This window comes from Theropithecus gelada, chromosome 2 (genome assembly GCF_003255815.1).
Source record: "Theropithecus gelada isolate Dixy chromosome 2, Tgel_1.0, whole genome shotgun sequence".
Classification (NCBI taxonomy): Eukaryota; Metazoa; Chordata; class Mammalia; order Primates; family Cercopithecidae; genus Theropithecus; species Theropithecus gelada.
Window position 1 is genome coordinate 33,905,125 of NC_037669.1, and position 26,252 is coordinate 33,931,376.

Here is a 26,252-nt window from a genome sequence, read left to right on the forward strand (position 1 = left end):
TCTGAATGAAGGCTGGCCGCTCCACGGTCTCACGCAGTTCGGAAATCCTCCGGGTTCCCGGGTTTCCCGTATTTCCGTCTCCGCACCTCGCCCGCACTCGGGGGCTCCGGAGGCTGTCCCACCGACGCGCCGCCCGCAGGCACCGGCGGGGCCCGGCTGCAGCCTCTGGGGCGGGGCGGGGCGGGGCAGGCCGGAGGTGCGGGACCCGCCTCCTGCCCCTGCCTCCTAGACGCGCTCTCGGGAGCCGATTATCCCCTTCCCAGCGCCAGGGCCGCGGGCCAGGAGGAGGAGCCTCGCCCGCGGGCTCCGCGGGGCGGCTGGCGGCGCACGTGCGGGCAGGCGGGGAACCCCGGCGCCGGGGGCGGGGCACCCGGAAGCGCGCGTGGACTTGGCGCACCGAGCCGGGCTGGCGGAGGAGCGGCTAGGACGGCGCGGAGAGCCGGGCGCGCCGCCCGGGCAGCGGCGGGCTGTGGTCACAGGTGGGCGGCTGCAGCGAGGGAGCGGCCGAGCTGAGCCCGGGTCCCGGAGACTCCTGCCGTCACGCCCGGGGCTCCGCGTAGCCGAGATCGGGAGACGCGTCCGTGCCTCCGGGGAAGGCGACCCATCTCCCCTCCGCCTCTTTGGCTGCAGTTGCACCTCCGGCCAGAGGGCAGGTAACTTCCCTTCCAAGGTCATTCTCCTGGCGGGGTGGCGTGCGAGGCCCGCCCACGTCCTCCGGATTGGCGGGGGCGGGAGAGGCGCACCCCGCAAGGGGCCCGACCAGTTGAGCTGGACGGCGACCCCCGAGCACTGCCAGGGAGTCTGGTGGCATTCCTGGAGCGAGGTCGCCGGTCTCAGCCGCCGAGAGTGTTAGCCGGTGCCAGCGGGCATATGCTTCGCCTTTCCCTGCAGCCCCGAGGCTGAGTTTCCACCAGCGCCCAGGCTTGGAGCGGAGACCGCTTGGCCCTCCCAGCCTGCACCCGCAGGTGAGCGCAACCGCCCGCGCCCCGGCTGTCCCGGACGCGTGGTCGGCTGTCGCCATAGGAACGGCTGGTGCCCAGACGGCGCCTGCCCAGGCTGGGAAGGGGCGGTGAAGGCAGCTCGGAGCTCCAAGAACCCTGGAGCCCCCTGTGTGGCCAGGCGGAGCCATAAAAGCCTGATGAAAACGGGACCCCCTCCCCCTCTCTCTTCTCATTTTTGATTGCTCAGGCGTTGGAGGTTAAGCAGAAAGAGAGGCGTGGACCTGTTTACGAGATGTAAGTTGTGTTCTTTCCACCTTTACCTTCTGAGGGCTTCTTACGCCTCATGGTGACAGGTGCAAATCACGACACAGAAGGGCAGTATGAAACCTGTGAAGAAAAAGAAAACCGAAGAACCTGAACTGGAGCCCCTGTGCTGCTGCGAGTACATAGATCGGAATGGGGAAAAGAACCACGTGGCTGCTTGTTTGTGTGATTGTCAAGATCTGGATGAAGGGTGTGATCGGTAAGAGCAGAGCATTACTTGACGCTGGCCCCATCACCCTTCTGAGAACTGCCGTGTGTACTTTCAGCCTAGCCACCCGGAATGCTAGAATTTGCTCTTGATTCTATTTCCAAGCATCTAAAATGAGAGTTGGCTTCTATGTCAAGTGTGAGGATTTTATAAAGATGGATTACGCAGTAGGGCACAGCTGTCTGTCTGCTGTTTTATAGGATATTATTTTTCGTTTAAAGAGAGATGGGGGAGAGAACAGGCAGTTTAAAGGGATAGTAGGCAAGTTAGTATAAAATAAAATGCAAGCCAGCAGAATCTGTAAGTTTAAAATGAGCACATTAGTTCCAGAAAGTTCCTGCCTTCTCAGAGGTCTCAGCATTTAGAGACTGACTACTTGGGACTGGGTGGCGCCTGACCACAGAGGGCCTTGTGGGTTGAAAGATCATTTTCCTGCTGTTAGTACTGGTCTTGCCCCTTGTTTCTGGGGAGGAACTCCAGCCAGAAGGCATGCATCTCCCCTGGATTCACAGTTTTCAGTGTGACCAGCAACACTTGATTGATTGTACTGTATTTGGCTTTTATTTTCCAAGTGATGGAAATTACTATCCAAAAAGAGAATTTTTAACATCACTGAAAAAATTTAGTGTCGGACAGTGAATAACCTGGTTTTAATCCATTTTCTGAGTAATTATATATTTAAAAATTATTGTCACATGGAAGTCATAATGTGGGAAGAATAGGGATGTTGGAAACTTGCTTTTCCCATTAGTAATTATTTCTGGTTAAAAATGTCATTGCAAGTGCCAGTTTGTTGACTTAGAGCTTGGTACATTAATACAGCATTCCTTTGGGTCTGCAGTGCAGTACTAGCCTTGACTCTTAAAATCCCAGTGACCCCTTTGTAATTCGTACTTGACAGTGTACTACGTAGTCTTTTTTATGAATGTCTTTGAATATAGGTTCTTTAGAGTTAGTCTAAAATCTATACTGAGAAAATAGAGCACTTTGCACTAATGAATGGAGAAATGATGCTGTTTCCATAACCACCATCACTCAAGACCTCAGCTCTTCCATTAACCTTGCTAACTCTTCCTCCCTCCTAACCCTGGAGACCTGAGCTGTCCCCTGAGGTGTCTCCTCTGCTCTCTCTGTACCCCTCTCCTCTGTGTTTCCACTGTGCCTGCCGCTCTGTATGATTCCCAACTAGTTACCTCCCACTCACCTCCAAGTTCTAGTCTTACCTTTAAAAATTGTCTAAAATCAAAGTTACCTTTCCTTAAACTCTACCTTTTCTTACTAGCCTGTCTTAATTTGTTCAGGCTGCTATGATAAAATAACTGAGGCTGGATAATTTGTAAACAATATACATCTATTGCTCACAGTTCTAGAGGCTCAGAAATCCAAGATCAAGGCACGGGCAGATTCAGTGTCTGGTGAGGGCCCTTTTCCTCATAGATGACACCTCCGTGGTGTGTCCTGACACGGCAGAAGGGGTGAATAAGCTCACAGGGCTCTTTTATAAGGGCACTAGTCTCATTCACGAGGGCTCTGTCTTCATGACCTAATCACCTCCTCTGATTACTGTTGCATTGGGAATGAGGTTTCAACGTAACGAACTTTGGAGGGACACAAATACTTCCTGGCTCCCTAAAATTTATGTCCTTCTCACATGCAAAATACATTCATTTCATCCCAATAGCCCCAAAAGTCTTAGCTCATCCCAGTGTCAATTCAAAAGTCTAAAAGTCCAGAGTCTGGTCTGAATATCACCATCCAAATCAGATATGGATGAGTTTCAAGATCCAATTCATCCTGAGACAAGTTCTCCTCCACCCGTGCGCCTGTGAAATGAAACAAGTTAGGTGCTTCCACAATACAATGGAAGGACATGCATAGAATAGACATTCCCATTCCAAAAGGGAACAACAGGAAGAAAGGAGTGTTAGTGACAGGTCCTGACCCAGTGAGGCAAACAAAATGTTAAGTCTTAATAAGGCTTGACAATAATCTTGTCTTGATGTCCTGCCTTGTGGACACACTGGGCTGCAGGTTGGGCCCCCAAGGCTCTGGGTGTCCCTGCCACCACAGCTTTGTTGCGCACAGCCCACACTGCAGCTCTCGGGTTGGACTGCCTACAGATGTCTACAGATGCCTACAGATGCCTACAGCTCTCCCAGGCTGGAGTTGCATGCTAGTGGCTCTATCAGTTGGGGCTCTTGGGGGTGACCCTGTCCCCACGGCTCCAAGTAGGCATTGCCTCAGTGGGGTGTCTCTGTAGTGGCCCCACCACACTCACAGCTCCACTGGGCAGTGCCCTAGTGGGGACTCTCTGTGGTGGCCCCGCCCCTGTGGCAGTCCTCTGCCTCGGCCCCAAGGCTCTCCAGGGCATCCTTTGAAATTTAGGTGGAGGCAGCCAGGCACCTATAGCTCCTGTACTCTGGATGCCTACAGCATTGGCACCCTGTGGATGCCACCAAGGTTTACCACATGTGCCCTTCAGGGGGTGGCCTCTGTGGCATACCTAGGCCCAGTCGAGCCACACCTGGAGCTGCCGTGGGGCATGCACCAGAATGTAGGGAGTAGAGGCTTCAGATGGCACTCAGCACTACCCCCTGAAGCCCCATGGGTGCTCTCAAAGCCCTGGCACTTGAGGCTTGTGGTAGGAGCAGCAGCCCCAAGGATCTCTGAATGTCTTCAGGGCCCTTCCATTGTCTTGATGGCTGGCACGGGGCTAATCTATACTGATCTCATCCACATCCTTGCTGTTCTCTCCCAAACATGCTTTCTCATTTCTTACAACATAGACAGGCTGAGAATTTTCCAAATCTTTTACTCCCCTTTTGATTATGAATTTTGTCTTTAAATTATTTCTCTCTCTGGCCGGGCGCAGTGACTCACACCTGTAATCCCAGCACTTTGGGAGGCCCAGGCAGGCAGATCACCTGAGGTCAGGAATTCGAGACCAGCCTGAGCAACATGGAGAAACCCTGTCTCTACTAAAAATGCAAAATTAGCCAGGCGTGGTGGTTCTTGCCTGTAATCCCAGCTACTCAGGAGGCTGAGGTAGGAGAATCACTTGAACCCGGGAGGTGGAGGTTGTGGTGAGCTGAGATCGCGCCATTGCACTCCAGCCTGGGCAACAAGACCAAAACTCTGTCTAAAAAAAAAAAAAAAATTATCTCTTCTTGCATTTTACCATAAGCATTTCTGAGAAGCCATGCAGCACCCTGAACACTTTGCTTAGAGATTTCTACTGCCAAATACTCAGTTTTATCACTCTTGAGTTCTATTTTCTACCAAACAGCAGGACACAAACACAATTCCACTGAGTTCTTTCCCTCTTTATAAGTAGCAAGGATCACCTTCCTTCTAGTTTCCAATCACATGTTTGTCACTTCCATCTGAGATCATATGAGAATGGCTTTTACTGTCCATATTGCTGAGCGCCTTCTGTTCATTACCTCTTAGGGATTCTCTAAGATTGAGACTTTCTCTGCAGCTCTCCTCTTCTGAGCCCTTGCTAGAATCACCTTTGTTAGTTTGTTCAGACAGTCTAGGTTTTTTCCCAGCATGCACTTCCACACTCTTCTAACCTCTACCCATTACCCGGTTCCACAACTGCATCCACCTTTAGATATCTGTTGTAGCAACATCCTACTTGTCAGTACCAATTTCTGTCCTAGTCTGTTCAGACTGCTATAACGAAATAACTTAGGCTGGGTAATTTATAAACAACATATTTATTGCTCATAGTTCTGGAGGCTGTGAAGTCCAAGATCAAGGCAGCAGCAGATTCAGTGTCTGGTGAGGTGTCCTGCTCAGCTTCATAGATGGCACCTTCTTGCTGTGTCCTCACATGGTGGAAGGGGCAAACAGGCTCCCTTGGGTCTCTTTTTTAGAGGCATTAATTCCACTCATCAGGGCTCTGCTCTCATGACCTAATACCCTCCTCAAGGCCCCGTCTCTTATTACTCTTGAATTGGGGATTGGGTTTCAGCATATGAATTTTTGGGGCATAAACATTTAGAACATAGCATAGCCTAAGTGTGCAAAACAGTCAACAAATATTCTGTTCACCAAGTTCAGTGATTTGATTCATACTAGTTTGATCTCTATTCTTCTGTATGTAACCCCATCCTTGCAGGACTAGTCTGCTGCCTGGGCTCATGCCAGGTGTGTGCTGCACACATTTCTTTCCACTGGAAGGCCTGCCTTCCTCCGTCTCCATTCATACACATGCTAGCTGGACATCAGGGTTGAGCACAGATCCCACCTTTTCCACAAAGACCCCTCTGATGACTCCACCCAGAAGTATTGACACTCCTCTGAGCACTCCTTATAATGTCTGATCCCAAGAGTTCGTTGATTATTGCTGCTTTGTCACTTACCTCATAGTCCTTGAATTCCCATGTTGTCCTCAGAACTAGATTGTGATTTGTTTTGAGATTCTTATGACTGTACAGGTCATAAGATGTAAACATTACTTGCAGCATGTGTCTATACCTAAGTATTTGTTTAGGGGAGAAATAACCATCTTGTTCCTATTTTAAAAAATGACGTGTGAATCTGAAAAGCTTAGTTTTGTAGTAAGGAGGTGAAATGTTTGGTCTTTGGTAGCTGTAATCGTTTATCCCGCCGTTTGGCATTCAGTGTTCTGTAGCTTTTAATTCAACAAACCCACATAAAGTCCCTCCTCTTTGTGCTTTTTCTGAATAGATGGATTACATGTAAATCTTTACAGCCAGAGACTTGTGAAAGAATCATGGATACAATTTCTGATCGCCTCCGAATTCCTTGGCTTAGAGGAGCCAAAAAAGTGAACATCAGCATCATCCCTCCGCTTGTCCTGCTGCCTGTCTTCCTTCATGTGGCTTCCTGGCATTTCCTCCTGGGGGTGGTGGTTTTGACCTCCCTTCCTGTGCTGGCACTGTGGTACTACTACCTCACTCACAGAAGGAAAGAACAGACCCTGTTTTTCCTGAGTCTTGGACTGTTCTCACTGGGCTACATGTACTATGTGTTCCTGCAGGAAGTGGTCCCCAAAGGGCGTGTGGGTCCCGTTCAGCTAGCTGTTCTTACCTGCGGGTTATTTCTGATACTCTTCGCCTTGTACAGAGCCAAGAAGAATCCAGGCTACCTCAATCCAGCAAGCAGTGACAGAGCTCTAAGCAGCAGCCAGCTGGAGCTGCTGAACCGAAAAGGGCAGGAGAAGACGAAAGGGTTCCCTGGGACAGACACGTCGGGCAGTCTCAACAATCGCACAGCAAAGGATGACCCCAGGGGCTCTTCCAGGATGCCGGCTGGAAGCCCCACCAAAGCAAAGGAGGACTGGTGTGCCAAGTGCCAGCTGGTGCGACCAGCCCGGGCGTGGCACTGCCGGATATGTGGCATCTGTGTGAGGAGAATGGATCATCACTGTGTCTGGTATGTTGGAAACATTTGGAGACTTGGAAAGTGTAAATTCATGTAAAACTCGCTAGTTACATTTGATCTTCCCTTGTGCTATCCCAAAATTTCTCTCCTTCCCAGCTTTACACCTTGTAGGTATTTGTGGGTTGTTGTGATCTTCCCACTTAGTCATCAGTTTTTCGAGTTTCACAAATTTAGTTCCTTCAGTCATTTCCTGAAGCAGAATAACAGAAAACTTGTGGGGGTTTTTTTTTTCTTCAATTTTCTTTTGAACGACTCCTCATTTATCTTCTTTCTAATAGAGAAGTATCTACAGCTGAATGATTTTTTTTTTAAAAAAAGAATTGATCAGAAACAGTATAAGCATATTTCCCTGTACTATTCCTTTTTAAACATAAAGCTGAAGAAAGTGTACCCCTATTTTTAGGTGACTCTTTTTCCCCCTTGCCATACATACATAATCGTTTTTGATGCTACCGATGATTTCCACTTAACATTACTGAATTGAGGCCCTACCAGATAAACTCTCTATTTGATTATTTGCAGAGAAATGGGCTTTTGTACCTCCCAGTTGGCCAGTAACAAATGAAGGTACATAAGGCCCTATAAAATATGAAGTGCAATGTTTAAAGATGATGTTGCAGCTTCACTAAAAACATCTAAACTAAAGGGAGTATAATTAATTCAGACATGAATGCTGTGAGTAGCATGTTTGCAGGTTTATTGCTCTTCAGGCAGTCGTGATCAATGAGTTACGCTTTTCACGTCTAGGATTCTGGTCCTGTAGCATCCCACCTCCTCCTCAGAAGCGGATGCAGGAGAGGGTGAGGGTGCAGAAAAGGCTGAGAGGCATCGACGTGGGCCTCAAGTGCATGGCTCAAGTGCAGGGCAGCTCTTTTCTGGGTCTTTGTCTTTAGAAGTAAACAGGTGTTTTCATTTTTAGATATTCTACTTCTGTGTCTTCATCACTTATTATTCGTGTGTGCGTGTGTGTGTGTGTTCCATTTACAAATGCTGGTTTGCAGAAGGCTCACCTAAGAGCAGATCTGTGCCCACCGGAGCATCCTGGTGTGCAGTGGGTAGAAGGCACTCCCTGTACATCCTGCCCCACAAATGGCCACGACACAGAACTGTTTTTACCTGCCAAAGAGCCTGCAGGTTACCAACTTGTTCTTCCCCTCACCCTGTGTTTCTCACCTCTTTGGATCTTTATCTTACTCTTCATATATTGAACATGAATTTTCCCATAATCTGTAATACTTCTGATTTAGCATTTTTACGTTTTCATAATTCTATTTAGCTCCCTTTCCTTAACATGGTGAGGACAATGTTAGCTCTCCATAGCTGGGTAATACTGATATTTAGGAAGATTTGTTAGCCAGGTGCTGCTTTTTACTTAGTCTTGTCCTTAAACTGACGATGTGATTCCACTTTGCAAAGAGCAGTGAATATAAGACTGCATCCCTCAGTGTGCAAGTTTTTAATTCCCTAAAATTGCAAACTAAGAGAACTTCTTAATAACTGTAATTTACACTTTCCCTATTTAAAACTTTGTCGTGGCTGGGCACGGTGGCTCATGCTTATAATCCCAACACTTTGGGAGGCTGAGGTGGGCGGATCATGAGGTCAGGAGTTCAAGACCAGCCTAGCCAACATGGTGAAAACCCATCTCTATTCAAAATACAAAAATTATCTGAGCATGTTGGCACATACCTGTAATCCCAGCTACTTGGGAGGCTGAGGCAGGAGAATTGCTTAACCGGGACCTGGGAGGCAGAGGTTGCAGTGAGCCAAGATCACGCTGCTGCACTCTAGCCTGAGCTACAGAGCAAGATTCCGTCTCCAAAAAAAAAAGCTTTCTTGTTTATCATGTAAATTGTATTGAGAACTCTTAAAAATGTTTGCTTTTTTATTTCTCTATGCTGTTTTGAGGATAAATAGCTGCGTTGGAGAATCAAATCATCAAGCATTTATACTTGCCCTTTTGATCTTCTTGCTCACCTCGGTGTATGGGATCACACTGACCTTGGACACCATTTGTAGAGATAGAAGCGTCTTCACAGCTCTCTTCTACTGTCCTGGAGTTTATGCAAATTACAGGTGAGCCGTGGATACCACAGTATGGAGGCCCCCTGGGAAGAAATGGGTGTTGCCATCGACAGGGACTGTTACTACTTGGTTAGGAGTTCTCAACCAAAACATAGGCCAGGCTGTGGGAATGCTGGGTATCCCTGAAATTGCCAGCAAAATTGTGCATTGGTGATGTGTGTTTTTCTAGGGTGCTGTTAAAAGGATTATTGACCTTTAGAAAGTGAAGAACTAGTTCTCTACAAACAGGACCAGGCCTAATCAGGGACTTCCAGAGTCCGGTGACCACTCACAGGCTCAAAGTAGCACCAGTGAAACTAAAACAATCAACAGAAACTAGCAGCCCCAGGGCACATATGTGCCTATTTTGTCATAACGATCCAAAACCTTCTCCCTTTACCGCTGCTTTCTGATGCTTTTTAGTCCAGTCTTAATTTCCTGCTTCCGACCCTTTGGAGATGTGCTCAGCATCTCTATAACCTTGCTTTTCTTTCTGACCTCTCTTGGTTTTTCCTGTTCTACTTTCTTTCTTTTTTTAATCACCACTGATGATTACTATGATATGTAGGTCAGTATTTCCTGAGGCCCCTTTATAGATTGTGAAGATTTCCAGGCCATGGCAAAAGCTGGGATTCTTCAGCTTCGGCCTCAGCGCCCCCTCCCTGTATGCCGGGGCCCCCCTCTGCCCATGCTGTTTATTCCCTTCCCTTCATCATCGTCTCTGACATAAGTGCTCTGTGGTGTCTATGGTTTGGTCCTTTTCTTTCTTCTCACCCTTCATTTTCAGAACAATCCTTGCTTTCTCTACAAAGTATCCCTGTGCGGCATTTGTTTTTATTAATCTGTGGACAGATATCCCCATTGTCATCCTAGAACCAGACACCTGTGGGCATTATTAGAATAGATTGGTCCTCGTCAGAGTAAGTTTCCTTCCCCGCTGTGTGGAGCGTATCTCCAGCGTGTCAGATTCTCCGCTAACGCTACAGGTGAGGCCTGTCCTGAAGCATAGCATGTCTGTGCACTCGGTGGGGAGGCGAGGGAACCGAGGAACGCAGTCCTGCCATTGCTTCTCACCCTGCTCTGTGCAGACGATTCACAGCACCTCATCTTTTTGGTGAGGTCCTTGGATTTAATAGTCTCTGAGGTCCCTTCAGCTTTACACATGAAGATTCTGAATGAACTTATTTCCAACTAACTTCATTCGCGAATGTTTGAAAATCATCAGATGGCAGAGGCTCACTGGCAGCCTGTCTCATTAGTGAGCCTGAGAGGAGCGTCCCTGCCCTGTGTGATTGTGTTGGGCTTTAGGAAGGTGAATTTGGAATGTTACGGTCGGTGTTCCTACATCCGATAAGCACAGGGCTGCTGGTGTTGGGCGTCATCGTGGTCTTTGCGTTCCTCAGCACTGGACTGGAAAGAATGGAGATTAATAACTTTAGCACTGTCCCTTGGCATCCACCTGCAGCTTCCTAGAGGACATTTATAGCAATCCCTTGGTTCCTTTGTTTTCTCATGAGTTAGATATAATTTACAAATTACTTGTTTATTTAACAAACAGGTGTTGAACACTGTTATGTCAGGCAGTGTGCTGGGTGTGTGGAGGGTACAAAATGCAAAAAACAGTCCCTGCTATTCTAGTGTAATATATTAGAAAACAGGCACCAGTAATTATAGAATAAACATGCACATTCTCCTGCTTAAGCAGGTTATTGGAATTCTGAGTATCTTCCAGTTCGGAGGATTGGGGAAGATGTCAAAAGTCTTTAGTAATAAGTAAAAAAATGTGTAAAATGTGAGGATGATGACAGTTTTCTGAATGTGACAAAAACGGCAGCCCTGACCGGCCTTTTCCCCTCTCCCAGCTCGGCTCTCTCCTTCACCTGCGTGTGGTACTCTGTGATCATCACAGCAGGCATGGCCTACATCTTCCTGATCCAGCTGATCAATATCAGCTACAATGTGACTGAACGGGAAGTCCAGCAGGCCCTCCGACAGAAGACTGGGCGCCGGCTCCTCTGCGGGCTCATCGTGGACACAGGCCAGTACAATAGGGGCTTCCTGCGGAACTGGCACCAGTTCTCCACCCTGGGCACACGTGCATTCCACCACCCTGCCGAGGACATTGTCTGAAGTGCCTTCTGTGTGGCTCTCTGAGGGATGATGGCTCCTCCTTCCGTCTCCCTTCCATTTTACACTTCAGTGTCCATTTTTATCCCCGGTTTCTTAAAGGCATTATAGGGCCATGCTCAGGTTTAGAGACTGGAGTGGGAAGAAGTTAATTTTTCTGATGCCACAACTTAAGAGACTTTTATACTGAAGCAGAAAAGTAGAGCCATTCCTTTCTAGTCACCTTTTTAATTGACTCAATTGCCTGAACTTGAGAAGGATGTGGATTGCTAATGCACAAATTGATAGAAGCAATTCCCATCCATTAGTATGGGGGAAAGAGTTTTGGATTAGGATAGTTTCTAGTCCCTCTTTCGATTCTTAATAGCCATGTGACCCCTAGTTGAGTCACTTTCCCAAGTCTCAGGGTCATCCGCAAAGTGGGGTACTGATGCCTGCCCTGGCTACCTCACAGGGCTGTCATGAGGGTCACGTGAGGGATGATGGATGTGGAAAGCACTAAAAAACAACTCAAGCACCATGGAAATACAAAGTATTAGGAGAATATTGTGACAGAAAAAAAATGTTTGTAGGTTAGATTATTGAAGCCAATATGATTAGGGTAATCAGTTTTCAGCATATATCGTGTTGTACAGTTGTGAGAATTTCTCCTTCTTAAGTATTAGACATGAACTACTCAGAGAAGATGACCAGATGGATTGACGCTAAGTTGTCTGATCTTAAAAAGACAGTTGACAACAGTTATAAAGATAATTATTGCTAGTGTAATGTACAGTGGCCATGAGTTTAGGTGATGAGTTCTTCTATTTATTTTTTATATATTCTGCTTGGGTTTCTTATAAATAACTCTAATAGGCATTCACGTGTTTTTCCTCTTCCCATGTTTCACCGGGTAAGGTGCTAGCACACTTGTGACTGTGGCTGGAAGAGGAGAACAGACACCCCTGTGGGGATGCTTCACTCTCTTTTCTGGTAGGAAGGCTGAGTAACATCAAGGGCTCGAGTATTTTCTTCATGTATTTCAAATGCTGTCAGTTATAGCACTCAATTGTGAAAATCAGCCTTCTGGCATTCACATTATTCCGGTATGAACTTTGAGGAGTTGAGTGACATCTTCCCACTTAACTTGCACATTAATTCTCAATTACCCCCCCCTAAATAACAGTATCTCACTAGGAGAGAAGAAACAGGGTATATGTGGTTTCCACTATTAATGGATTACCATTCTTCCCTGGCTCTTCCCACAGTAACAAGCTGTTTCTTTAATCATATCTTAAAAGCAAAAATGTATAAAAGATTAAATATTTATGTACAATGGATTATTCTGCTACAGAATTAAGATGAGAGAATTTCAGATGAGGAAAATACCCTTTTGAAATGTTGGTTTTGTACATGTACTGTTTTGCAATCCCAAAGATAATTCATGACTCCTTAAATTTGCCTTGGCTTATAGCTTAATATAGGGAAAATACTGCCAGCGTTTTCAGTCATTCTGTGCATGCTGCTTTAAGCAAGAGATTTATATTTGTTGAGAGGAAATATTGCTACTTCCTGCACTTCCACCCTCTGCAGCCAGCACCATCCCTACTGTGGCCATTAATCGGAGCTGTCCTTAAGATGGTCACCATATTCTTATTCAGGCTGTCGTCACTTTCCCCAGAGATGGTTTGTTTAACGAATGTTAGGCTCTGTGCCTGGGGATGTTAGCAGACTCTGAGGTTTGTACAGTGATGCCTTCTCCCTGGCCCAGAGCTGAATATTCACCTAGAATTAAAGTTGGATTTGATGTAACAAATTTCTTTCTGTACAGGTTTGAGATAAGAGAGATAGTAATAATGTCAGGGATAGCATATGTGGGCAGAAGTGGGTAGTCGTGCTTTTGAATGTCAGCTGTAGAGCCAACTCTGATGATCTAGCCGTCGATCATACAAATTCATAGAAACATTAGTATAGTCAGTAACTTTAGCTTCTTGCCAAATTGATCACAACAATCTAAATGTGATGTGATGAAGATGAGACCAAAGTCATTTGGAGAATTAGGAATGATCACCATTTTTTTTTTTAACAACTTACCTCTAATAGGGTTACTTGGATGAGCCAACTCAGCTTCCTTCCCATGGATAGGAAGGGACTCTCTGTTTATTATTCAGGTTTATTGGCACGAAGATACTTGTTTTAAGTTCCTTGCGAACCCATGATGGACAGTTTACAGAATGCTTAAATCTGTCAAAAGACCAGTAATTTTTTTGGGGAAAAGTCTTCCCAGGCGTCTGTACCGAAAGGAGCAGCAAACAAGAGGCTAATCCGTGAGCAGTGTTCTGTAGGCTCTGCGACATCTTTGTTTTATAGGACTTTGGAGCCTTTTATGATCTGGAACTATTTGAGGGGTTTCATTATAGGCCTTGGTTCTCTCCAGAGGCCAGGTGAGTTTATTGTGGAATCTTTGAAAGGACAAGGCCTCTGAATGAATCAATCCCAGGGAAGCATTTGGTGGTGGTGGTAGTGGAGGATTGTCCTGTGAACCTATAAATCAGCAGTCTCTTGGGCAGAGGAGCAAGCCCCTTGAACATGATTTGAAGCAAGCAGGCCCTCTTCTCTTATCTCACGTCCTCAGTCTCTGTTAATGAACATACTGGATATGGAGTTTAATAAATTACCTACTATCATCTGGCCACTTAGATTATTATCACACCACTGTGGACTGTTCCTGGGGGGAGGAGAATACACCGATTTGAAAGATTCAAGGGAGAAAGAGTTAAGGATCACGACTGCATGAAAGCGGAAAATCCTTCAATATTTAATATGTTTCTTATGATACCCACAGAGTACTTTTATGGTTCCAGCTGAGCGTTCCTGAAATGAACTGACTGTTAATAACGCCTCTTTGATAGGTTACCCTGATGCTGCTAATGTGAATCCTTAAGTGTGTTTCCGGGACAACGTGCTGCTTATTTCACCTCAGCCACACATGTGTTTGTGTTTAGGATACTGTAAATCTTTGCTAAGTAGTGTTTTCCTTGGTGAATGAAGTAATTGTTGTCTTCAAGTGTACCATCTGCCTAGCAAAAAATTGCTACAAACTTTCTCTTATGCAATAGTCCTTGGTACTTCTAATATTTTTAGCAAGAGACAATTTTCTGTACTAGAATCTTCCACTGCCAGAAAACACAGTGCCAGTAAGGTTCTACATACTACTGACCATCTGCTTAATAGACATGTATTTCCTTTGAGTAGGACATTAGCTTTTTATTATAAAGCTAAAACTAGTATAAGCAAAAATATAACATCTAGAAGCACAGTTTTAGCCAGGATGTTTAAAAACTAAAGTTTTGCGAGATTTAAGGGTCTTTTTAACCTAGGTAAGTTTATATGCCCTGACTTCATTGTAGCCATATTCTGGTACCTTGCATTTTGAAAAGTAGAGGTTTCTTAAGCAAGCAATGGATAGTAAGAGACTTTTCCTGAGGCACCTGTTTGGAATCTGGTTTTGTCAGTGGCAGCTTGACATGTGCACCCTTTTGTATTAAACACTTCGAAGGTGATGCAGGGGAGCAGGAAAGCCATTCTAAACTCACTACCAAGTACAATTCAGTATGTTCCTGTGGCTGTTTGCTGTGACTAATATAAATTTCTTGCAGTATCAGCTACACTTAATTATGTTGCTGATAGACAAGCATCCACGCTTCAGCTGGCACTAAGTGTTTCACTGTAGGATCAGCAGCAGGTTAAAGACTGAACGGTTAGTGGAGACAAATGTCTTAGAGGCTGCGCGATGTCCACGTTGGGCTTGTGACTTATTAGTGGCCTAGCCTTCGTGATGGCACCTTGAAAGTGAACTTGAAATTTCTACTTAAAAGGCAAAGCTTTAAAAGCAGAGCTAGTCTATTCTAGTTATTGATGCAACTAAAATTCTGTATTTCTTAAGATGGGCCACTAACAAGATGGCACATGATAGAGCCTGCAATCTCAACTCATTGTGATCCTAATGGTCCGGGTGATTGGATGGTTTGAGTTGTTAGGGATTTTGAGCTTTTCATTTTATTGCATATCTGGGTTGGATGTTAGACTAAAGGAAACCCAGGAATCTTTACCTGATGTTACATTTAATATTTAATGTAACTGGTCTAGCAACATTAAGGGGGATTTCTGAAGCCAACTCCGGAGGCCGTGGGCTGAACATTTTGCACTGTTTTTATATACTTGTATTCATATCCTCTTATCACCTCAGACTCAGACACAAGGCCTTTTACATGGAAATTTTACAAATTACTGCCATTTATGTAAAATAATGTCCTGTGACCAAGTTGTTTAAATGGAAAATAAAGTGCTTTCTTTAAGGAAAATAGCTGGTGTTTCTTGGAGTGTCTCCTGAAGTCTTTTGATTTCCGAAAACCCTGCATTATACCTGTGCTGCCTCTTTGGCTCCCTCGATGTCCCTATCCTGTGTATCTGTCCCTAGCCCTAAACTGTTATGTTCCCAGTGGCAATTTCTCCAGTTTTGTGGGTCAGGGATACTGCTTGTTGGGTATCAATTATGTTGGGATACATTATGTTAGCAGTAACATTTTGAAATATACCTTCATGATACTCCAGCAAAAAACGGCATCAAAACTATTTCCATTGTATCTCTTTAGAAGGCTCTGTATTCCGTAAAAAGTCTAACTGGCTCACTTGGAATATGGGCTGCTAAAGACTCAATTTCTAGTTGATGTTTGAGGAGAGGCAAAAATAAAGCTCAGATAGAAAACTTAAGCTTTGTGGGATTTATTTAGGCTCCTGGCATGTTTACTTAAGGAAGTCACCTTTCCTTACGTACAGGCTTAGCATTTAAAGAAAACTGGTGGCTGGGTGTGGTGGCTCATGTAATCGCAGCACTTTGGGAGGCTGGGAGGATCACTTGGGCCCAGGAGTTCAAGACTAGCCTGGGCAACATGGCGAAGCTCCATCTCTACCAAAAAAAAAAAAAAAAAAAATACAAAATACAAAATGTTAGCTGGGCATGTCATCCCAGCTATCTGAGAGGCTGAGGTAGAAGGATTGCCTGAGCCTGAGAGGTTCAGGCTTCAGTGAGCCATAATCAGGCCACTGTACCTCCAGCCTGAAGTGAGACCCTGTCTCAAAACAAAACAAAAACAAAAAACACAAAACAAAAAAAAAATAAAATTGGTATTTTGTTTCCAGGTGCTAATATCAGCCAATATTTTGTAAATGTACTGTAGTTAGGTATAAACTGATAGTGATTTTGGTGGAAAGTGATATATTATTACTTTTAGTTACATTTTTAGAGGCCATTAATCGTGAAAAACATTTTTTTTTAAATGACAACTGTCTAATCATATTAAAGGAAAAGCTGTGGGAACAGGCACATCATAGAATAAATAAAGTTCAATTCAAGGTGTCTGGGTCATATCACACATCCTCCATGGTAAAAGGATCTAAGTCATGTAGCAGGTGGTGCAGCTAGATATCCTTTTGAGGAAGTACGAGACAATACCAAGAACATTCACTTAGCCACAGAATTTTATTTTGCCAACTCAAATTTTCAGCACACCATAAGAGTAGTCATCTCAGGACTGCACAGGACTTTCATTTTACCATATGCACTTATGGGCTACTTGAATTTGTCATAATAAACATGTATTTTATAATGAAAAATTATTTTTCTAGCAGGTAATTCTCTAACAGTTCATAGAGCATTTTATAAGTCTTTATAGCACCTTAAAGATGAAAACATTCTTTGAATTCAAGATAAGTATCTCAGTATCTAGATCAAACTGAGCTGAGTACTAGAAGACAAACTGAGTGTATTATTCAGCAGTTGCGGTTGGGAGCGTGAACAGATAATTTAATGAATTGCTGGACTGTCATGATACAGTTACTACCTTTTAGAATTTCCTGCATGCTTATCAAGGTGCACGGAAGAGAAGTATCTCTGGGGACTCAGTTTCTCTGAAATCAGGATAAGCGGCCATCCTCTGCAGTAGCAGTGTAGAGAACATTTGCATGCATGGTCTGCCATCGGGGTGGTTCAAATGGACAAGGTCTGGTAGGGTGCCTGTCAGTGATGCTAATGTACTAGAAGACTGACTGCCTTGGCCTCCTTTCCTTTTCTAAGTACTCACTACTTTTTATTTCTATTTAATTAAGGTCACATTTATCAACAACTCATGTTAAGCTATAGGGACACGTTTTTCTTCACAGGCTCAGTCAGGCAAACACTTGTCCTTTTTAAAGTTTACTATGCTAAAAATATATAGGATATATTTGAACAGAGGATCTCTAGAATATTCCTTTGGATGATCCCACTGTGATAAATGCTACAGTGAATGACTAGCAATGCAGGAAAAGTCAAAGAAGGAAATAAAAATTCTCAAAATAATTCCTTTGATCTAAGAAGTAGCTCATAGAGAATAAACCAGGTGTATGTATGTATGTGTATGGGTGGGTGGAGATAACACACATATTACGGACCAGTCGAGCTTCCTGTCCTAAGTGTTACACTAATCTGGTTCATTGATTCACAAAAGACTTGTCTTACTCAAGGACCAAGTATCTGATTGCTGGTACAGCTCATGGTCGCTTCCAGGCACCTGAAAGTCTGGAAGAATTTCAACTACCTTCCTACGAAGTTGCTGTCGCCTTTCTTCTTTTACTCTTTCCTCTTTCATAAATTTTACAAACTTCTTCCATGTCCGAAATGTGATCCAGAGGATCCTCCTTTAAGAATAAAGAAGGAAAACAGTGAAATGCTGAGAAAAAGTTGGCTTTCCATCTGTAGCACATTAAGAACTTTATAAAAATTCTTATGTTAATAAAATGCTGTATAAAAGGTGTGGAAATCACAATTGGGATTATGATAGTGTGAAATGCTGTGAAGAAAATAAAGTAACAAAAGGGAATGAGAGTGACTGACAGGTTATTTTTATTTGTATTTTATTTTATTTTATTTTATTTATTTTCTTTGAGGCAAGAGTCTTGCTCTGTCACCCAGGCTAGAGTGCAGTCATGCAATCTCGGCTCACTGCAATGTCTGTCTCCTGGGTTCAAGCGATTCTTGTGCCTCAGCCTCCCAAGTAGCTGGGATTACAGGTGACCGCCACCATGCCTGGCTAATTTTTTTGTATTTCTCTTGGAGATGGGGTTTCGCCATGTTGGCCAGGCTGTCTTGAACTCCTGGCCTCAAGTGATCTGCCTGCCTTGGCCTCCCAAAGTGCTGGGATTACAAGTGTGGGCCACTGTGCCTGGCCAGTTATTTTTATTTTTGATTGAGTGGTCAGGGAAACTGAGGAGGTGACATTTGAGCATAGCACCAAATGGCCTCCAGTAATGCAAGCTACGAGGCACACTCCTGAGTTCATCTGATTACAGCCTACATACTGTGCCCATGCCAGGACCAGTGATGCTGGCAAGGGATCCAGAAACTACAACCCTCAACGCAAAAATGATGGAAAATTGCATGCAGAATGTGCCAAAGTTACAGGCATCGAGGCCCCAGGGTGTAGACATATTTTAAAAGCCTGCTGGTAACCTCACCTCCAACAGCAGCAACAGCAACAAAGAACAGGTCTTGAATATCAGTTGAGAAAAAGTACCCTAACATCAGGTTCTGGAGATGTGGTATGGAAGACTGCTTGTTTAAGTGAGTGTCTCCGCTGTCACAAGGAAGCATGCCATGGCCTTTTAGGATTTATTAGTGTCCACCACAGCTGAACACTAGGGGCATCAAGGTAAGCCAGGTACTGTCTGCCCCAGGATAGGCTGAAACAGGTGACCAGAGTTTCCATACAGTGGGAAGGTACAGCAGTAGAGAGCAGCACGGAGGACTGCGCAGTCTGGTGGTGAGGAGCAGACGTTTTTGAAGATGGTGTCTGAACTGAATTTTTGTCAGGCAAAGAAAAGGCTTTCCTAGAGGAGAGCACATCTTGAGTAAAGGCAAAGAAGCAAGAACAGCATGCCGTGCTGTGTGTGTGGAGTTGGTGCTGAAACAAAGTGCAGAGTAGTTAAGCTTATATTTTTACAACTATAGGCAGACATGGGATTTGTTCTGGCCTCTTGACCATCTGAGGAAGTCCCAGAATGCACATCGGTCCTCATTAATTTTATGGCTGTTGGTTAATATTTTTGACAATGTTGATTTTTGTTGGTGGAAGTACTGCTTTAAAAAAAAGCGTGGCTGGGTGCAGTGGGTCACACCTGTAATCCCAGCACTTTGGGAGGCCGAGGCGGGTGGCTCATTTGAGGTCAGGAGTTCAAGACCAGCCTGGCCAACATGGTGAAAGCCCGTCTCTACTAAAAATACAAAAATTAGCCTGGCATGGTGGTGGGCGCCTGTAATCTCAGCTACTTGGGAGGCTGAGGCACAAGAATCACCTGAACCTGGGAGGTGGAGGTTGCAGTGAGCCAAGATCAAGCCACAGCATTCCAGCCTGGGTAATAGAGTGAGACTCTGTCTCAAAAAAAAAAAAAAAGCCTCCAAGGAATGGATTTGCTTTTATCCATTCAGTCCACCATTTACAGCTTCCTGTGCTCAGCTGTGGGCACACTCCCAGTCCTTGACCCTGTCTCCCATTCTCAGCCATTCACATCTCTCTCATGGCTACACTCCTGTTTTCTGACTTCTGCATTTTAGCTCCTGCTGTCCTACCCTAACTGAAAAATGTTCTGCCTTTTGGGTGAAATCTTCCTAGATCATCCTTGCCTACATTTCTCTTTCTTTCCCTGAACTCCTAAAACATATTCATGATCACTGGTTTGGCACTTATTTATAGCCTATCTATAGCTATCTTTTTATAATATTTTTATTGATACATAATATACATATTTTGGGGGTATATGTGGTAACTGTATACATTCATATAATGTGTAATGATCAAATCAGGGTATTCGGGATATCCATCACCTTAAATATTTATCTTTTATTTACCATGGGGACATTCAAGTTACTCTCTTCTGGCTATTTTGAAATGTGCAATAGGTTATTATTAACTATAGTCACCCTACTGATCTATTGAACATTAGGCCTTACTGCTTCTATCTAACTGTATATTGTACCCATTAATCAACCTCTCTTCATCCACCTCCCAAGCTCTACCCTTTCCAGCCTCTGGTAACCACCAATCTATTCTCTATCTTCATGAGATTCACATTTTTAACTCTCCCACATAAGAACATGTGGTATTTGTCTTTCTGTGCTTGACTTATTTCACTTAACACAGTGACCTCCAGTTCTATCCATGTTGCTGCAAATGACAGGATTTCATTCTTTTTCATTACTAATATTCCATTTTGTATATATAGCATATTTTCTTTATGCATTTATCCACTGATGGGCGCTTAGGTTGATTCCATATTTTGGCTATTGTGAACAGTGCCGTAATAATCACAGACATGCAAATATCTCTTGGATATATTGATTTCCTTTCTTCTGGAGATATACCTATTAGTGGAATTGCTGGATCATATGGTAGCTATAATTTTAGTTTTTTCAGGAACCTCCATTCTGTTCTCCATAGTGGCTGTACTAATTTACATTCCCACCAACAGTGTATGAGGGTTTCCCTTTCTTCGTATCCTCATCAGCATCAATCACTGTCTTTGATAAAAAGCCATTTTACTGTAGGTATAAGATGATATCGCATTGTGGTTTTGATTTGGATTTCTCTGATAATTAGTGATGCTGAGCATCTTATCGTACACTTTTTGGCCAGTTGTATGTCTTTTGAGAAATGTCTATTTAGATCCTTCCCCCACTTTTTTTTTAAGACAGGGCTTCACTCTGTTGCCCGGGCTGGACTGTAGCAGCGTGATGTTGGCTCCCTTCTACCTTCACCTCCTGGACTCAAGCGATCCTTTACACCTCAGCCTCCCGAGTAGCTGGGACTACAGGTGTGTGTCATTACTCCTGGCTAATTTTTGGTTTTTGGTTTTTTTTTTTTTTGGTAGAGATGGGGTTTTGCCATGTTGCCCAGGCTGGTTTTGAACTCCTTGACTCAAATAATCCACCCACCTTGGCCTCCCAAAGTGTTGGGATTATAGGTGTGAGTCACTATAATGGCCTTGCCCATTTTTAAATTGGATTATTTGGGATTTTTTGCTATTGAGTTGTTTGAGTTCCTTACATATTCTGGTTATTAATCCCTTGTTAGATGGTATTTTAGTCCATATGTATATGTTGCTATAAAGGAATACCTGAGGCTGGGTAATTTATTTAAAAAAAGAGGTTTGACTTGCAGTTTTGCCGGCTGTACAAGAAGTATGGCACTAGCATCTGTTTCTAGTGAGGACTTCAGGCTGCTTCCATTCATGATGGAAGGGCAGCTATCATGTGCAGAGATCCAATGGCAAGAGAGGAAAGCAAAAAAAAAGGGGGAGGGAGGTGCTAGATTCTTTTTGACAACCAGCTCTTTGGGAACTAATAGAGTGAGAATGCATTCATTTAGAGAGGATGGTGTTAAGCCCTTCATTAAGCAATCCATCTCCAGGACCCAAATACCTCCCATTAGACCCCACTTCCGTCCAACATCAGATTTCAACATGAAGCGTAGGGGACAAACATCCAAACTATACAGACAGTTTGCAAATACTCTCTCCCATTCTGTGGGTTATCTCTTCACTTGGTTGTTTCCTTTGCTGTGGAGAAGCTTTTTAGCTTGATGTAATCCCAGCTGTCTATTTTCGCTCTGGTTGTCTGTGCTTTTGAGGTCTTACGCAAAAAGTCTTTGGCCAGACCAATGGCCTGGAGCATTGTCTCAATGTTTTCTTCTAGTAGTTTCATAGTTTCTGGACTTAGATTTAAATCTATAACCCATTTGGATTTGGTTTTTGTGTATGGTGAGAGAAAAGGGGTCTCATTTCATTCTTCTGCTTATAGTTATACTGTTTTTCTAGCACCACTTACTGAAAGACTGCCCTTTCCCTATTTTATGTTTTTGGCACTTTTGCCAAAGATGAGTTGGTTGTAAATGTGTGGATTTAAATCTGGGTTCTCTGTTCTATTTCATTGGTCTATATGTCTGTTTTTATGCCAGTACCAAGCTGTTTTGGTTACTATAGCTTTGTAATAAATTTTGAAGTCGGGTAGTATGATGCCTAGAGCTTTGCTCTTTTTGCTCAGTGTTGCTTTGGCTATTCAGGTTCTTCTGTGGTTTCATATAAATATTAGGAATTTTTTTCTATTTCTTTCTTTTTTATTATTATTATACTTTAAGTTCTAGGGTACATGTGAATAACGTGCAGGTTACATATGTATACTTGTGCCATGTTGGTGTGCTGCACCCATCAACTCGTCAGCACCCATCAACTCGTCATTTACATCAGGTATAACTCCCAATGCAATCCCTCCCCCCTCCCCCTCCTCATGATAGGCCCCGGTGTGTGATGTTCCCCTTCCCGAGTCCAAGTGATCTCATTGTTCAGTTCCCACCTATGAGTGAGAACATGCGGTGTTTGGTTTTCTGTTCTTGCGACAGTTTGCTGAGAATGATGGTTTCCAGCTGCATCCATGTCCCTACAAAGGACACGAACTCATCCTTTTTTATGGCTGCATAGTATTCCATGGTGTATATGTGCCACATTTTCTTAATCCAGTCTGTCACTGATGGACATTTGGGTTGATTCCAAGTCTTTGCTATTGTGAATAGTGCTGCAATAAACATACGTGTGCATGTGTCTTTATAGCAGCATGATTTATAATCCTTTGGGTATATACCCAGTAATGGGATGGCTGGGTCATATGGTACTTCTAGTTCTAGATCCTTGAGGAATCGCCATACTGTTTTCCATAATGGTTGAACTAGTTTACAATCCCACCAACAGTGTAAAAGTGTATTTTTTTTTTCTATTTCTATGAAGAATGTTGTTGGTATTTTGATAGAGATTGCATTGAATCTGTAAATTGCTTTGGGTAGTATTGCCATTTTAACTGTATGAAGTCTTCCAGCACATAAGCATGGCATATCTTTCTATATGTTTGTGTCCTCTTCAACTTCTTTCCTCAGTGTTTTATAGTTTTCCTTATATAGATCTTTCACTTCCTTGGTTAAATTGGTTCCCAGGTTATTTTATTTTCTTTGTAGCTAGTTAGGGTGGGATTGCTTTCTTGATTTCTTTTTCAGATGTTTCACTGTTGGTGTATATATTAATAAATGCTACTGATTTTTTAATGCTGATTTTGTATTCTGCAACTTTACTGAATTTGTCAGATCTAACAGTTTTTTTGGTGTAGTCTTTAGGTTTTTTTAAGCATAAGATCATGTCATCCGTGAACAAGGCTAATTTGGCTTCTTCCTTTTCAATTTGGATACTTTTTTTTTTTTTAAAGACAGGGTTTCTGTGTCATCCAGGTGGTCTTGAACTCTTGGCCTCAAATGATCCTTCCATATTGGCCTCCCAAAGCCCTGGGATTATAGCCATGAGCCATCACATCTGGCCTGGATGCCCTTTACTTTTTACTCTTGTCTAACTGCTCTGGCAAGGACTTGCAGTATTATATTGAATAAAAGTGCTGAAAGTGGGCATTTTGGTCCTGGCCAGGATGTTGAATTTTATCGAATGCCTTTTTTGACATCTCTTGAAATAATAATATGGTTTTTGTTCTTGGTTCTGTTAATGTGATATATCATGTTTATTGATTTGCATAAGATGAACCATCCTTGGATCCCTGGGATGAATCCCACTTGATCATGGTGAATGATCTTTTCAATGTGTTATTGAATTTGGTTTGCTGGTATTTGGTTGAAGATTTTGCATTTGTGGTCATCAGGAATATGTAGTTTTTTAAATTAATTAATTAATTTATTTTTTATCATGTCCTTGTTTGGTTTTGGTATCAGGCTAATGCTGGCCTCATAGAATAAGTATGGAAGTATTCTCTCCTCTTCAATTGTTTTTGAAGAAATTGAGTAGAATTTGTATTAGTTCTTCTTTAAATGTTTGGTAGAATTTAGCAGTGAAGCCATTAGGTCCTGGGCTTTTCTTTGATGTGAGACTTTTTATTACAGCTTCAATCTCATTACTCATTATTGGTTTGTTGAGGTTTTCTGTTTCTTCATTGTTCAATCTTGGTAGGTTGTATCTGTCCAGAAATTTATCAATTTCTTCTATGTTTTCCAGTTTATTGATGTGTAGGTGTTCATAATAGTCTCTAGTGATTCTTTGTATTTTTGATGTCTCAGTTGTTATGTCTCCTTTTTCATTTCTGATTTTGAGTCAGAAAAAGTCTCAATTTCATTTATTTCTGCTTAGATTTATATTATTTCCTTTCTTCTAATAATTTGGGGTTTGGTTTGTTCTTGCTTTTCTGTATTTCCTTGAGGAGTACAGTTAACTTATTTTTTGAAGTCTCTCAACTTTTTTGATGTAAGTGTTTATTGCTATAAACTTCTCTCTTAAAAGAAGTGACTGCTTTTACTATAATCCGTAGATTTTGATCTATGGTATTTCCATTTATATTGGTTTCAAGAAAGTTTAAAATTTTTTCTTAATTTCTTAATTGATCCATTGGTTGTTCAGGAGCATGCTGTTTAATTTCCTTGTATCTGTGTAGTTTCTGAAGTTCCTCTTACTGATTCCTGATTTTATTCTGTTGTGGTCTGAAAAGATACTTGGCATAATTTCTGTTTTTTGAATTTGTTGAGAGTTGTTTTGTGGCCTAAGATATGGTCTTATCATGGAGGATGTTCCATGTGCTGATAAAAAGAATGTGTATTCTGCAACAGTTGGGTAAAATGTTCTTTAAATGTCAGACCTATTTGGCCTGGTTTCTGGTTTAACTTTGATGTGTCTTTGTTGATTTTCTTCCTAGATAATTTGTCACTACTGAGAGTGGCGTGTTGAAGTCCCCTATCATTGTATTGCAGTTATCTCTCCCTTTATTGTTTGTGTTATATACTTGGGTGCTTGATGTTGAGTGCATAGATATTTATAATTGTTATATCCTCTTGCTGAATTGAACTCTTTATCATTATATAATGACCTTCTTTATTTCTCTTTATAGTCTTTGACTTGTAATCAGTTTTATCTAATATAAGTATAGCTATTCCTGCTGTGTTTTTGGTTTCCACTTGCTTGGAATGTCTTTTTCTATCTCCTTCAGTCTATGTATGTCTTTACAGGTGAAGTAGGTGTCTTCTACGCAGCATATAGTTGGATCTTATTTCTTTATTCATCAGCCACTCTATGTCTTTTAATTGGAGAACTGAGTCCATTTGTATTCAGTTATTGATAAGTAAGGACTTACTATGGCAATTTTTTCTTTCCTTGTTTGCTGGTTGTTTTGTAACTCCTGTCTTCCTTTTTTACTGTTTTCCCTTGTGGCAAAACGATTTTCTCTGATAGTTTTAATTTGTTGCCTTTTCTTTTTAGAAATCCTCCAACATTTTGACTTTTTCTTGTCTTAGTTTCCATGTTTTATATTACCTATCACTTAGCAGGCTGCTGTAGCTATTATTGTTTTAGGTAGAGTTCTCTTTTTGGCTTCATACTAGAGTTATAAGTTGATTACATACCACAATTACAGTATTAGAGTATTCTGGGTTTGCTGATGTAATTTTACCAGTAGGGTTTCTACTGTCAACTGTTTTCTTTTTGTGTTAGTGTTTTTTTTCTTTCAGACTGAAGAACTCCCTTTAACATTTCTTGTAAGATGGGTCTGGTGTTGGTGAATTCTCTCAGCATTTGTTTTTCTGAGAAAAACTTTCTCTGTCCTTCATATTTGAAATATGGCTTTGATGGATACAGTATTCTTGGATGGCAGTTTTTTTTCTTTTTTCTTTCAGCACTTTGAAAATCCCATCCTGCTCTCTCCTGGCCTGTACAGTTTCTGCTGAGAAGTCTGTTGCCAGATGAATTGGAGCTTCATTATATGTTATTTGCCTCTTTTCTCCTATTGCTTTTAGGATCCTCTTTGTCCTTGACGTTTGAGAGTTTAGGTCAAATTTGTTTGGGGTTCTCTGACTTTCCTATACCTGGATATGTCTTTCTCAAGTTTTGGGAAGTTTCCTATTTTTATTTCTTTGGATAAGCTTTCTACCCTTTGGTCTCATTCAACTCCCTCTTCAACACCAATAATTTTTAGATATGGTCTTCTGAGGTAATTTTCTATATCTTGTAGGCTGTCTTCATTCCTTTTCATTCCTTTTTCTTTTCTCTTCTGATATCGTATTTTCAAGTGGCTT

At 42.8% G+C, this 26,252-nt stretch overlaps 2 protein-coding genes across 8 annotated transcripts in view; one reads left to right on the top strand and one right to left on the bottom strand.

Annotated features, from left to right (window-relative positions):
* Positions 1-363: 363 nt before the first annotated feature.
* ZDHHC23 (zinc finger DHHC-type containing 23) lies at positions 364-15,831 on the top strand. Of its 5 annotated transcripts, XM_025376456.1 has the most exons (7): positions 444-649; positions 1,189-1,235; positions 1,321-1,464; positions 6,172-6,879; positions 8,797-8,964; positions 10,815-10,990; positions 13,162-14,629. In XM_025376456.1, the coding sequence occupies exons 3-7, from the start codon at positions 1,322-1,324 to the stop codon at positions 13,173-13,175; spliced, it is 1,209 nt and encodes a 402-aa protein (XP_025232241.1). In that variant the 5' UTR covers positions 444-649; positions 1,189-1,235; position 1,321; the 3' UTR covers positions 13,176-14,629. The 5 variants fall into 5 exon arrangements, with proteins under 5 accessions (XP_025232240.1, XP_025232237.1, XP_025232239.1 ...); XM_025376455.1 differs by lacking the exon at positions 1,189-1,235 and having other exon boundaries at positions 364-653; positions 1,295-1,464; positions 13,162-15,831; XM_025376452.1 differs by having other exon boundaries at positions 364-653; positions 1,189-1,464; positions 10,815-15,422.
* Positions 15,832-16,581: 750 nt separating this feature from the next.
* CCDC191 (coiled-coil domain containing 191) overlaps positions 16,582-26,252 on the bottom strand; it is an 88,990-nt gene continuing 79,319 nt past the window's right edge. For all 3 annotated transcript variants that reach the window (XM_025376446.1, XM_025376445.1, XM_025376447.1), the window contains one exon: positions 16,582-17,796. In XM_025376446.1, coding sequence (XP_025232231.1) covers positions 17,598-17,796 — 199 coding nt within the window. In that variant the 3' untranslated portion in view covers positions 16,582-17,597. The remainder of the gene's footprint in view (positions 17,797-26,252) is intronic.

Excerpts from the sequence above, each read along its gene's own strand:
- ZDHHC23 (XM_025376452.1), top strand. The coding sequence starts at position 1,322 with ATGAAACCTGTGAAGAAAAAGAAAACCGAAGAACCTGAACTGGAGCCC. Across the intron at positions 1,465-6,171 it reads CTGGATGAAGGGTGTGATCG|ATGGATTACATGTAAATCTT; the intron begins GTAAGAGCAGAG and ends TTTTCTGAATAG. Across the intron at positions 8,965-10,814 it reads GGAGTTTATGCAAATTACAG|CTCGGCTCTCTCCTTCACCT; the intron begins GTGAGCCGTGGA and ends CCCCTCTCCCAG.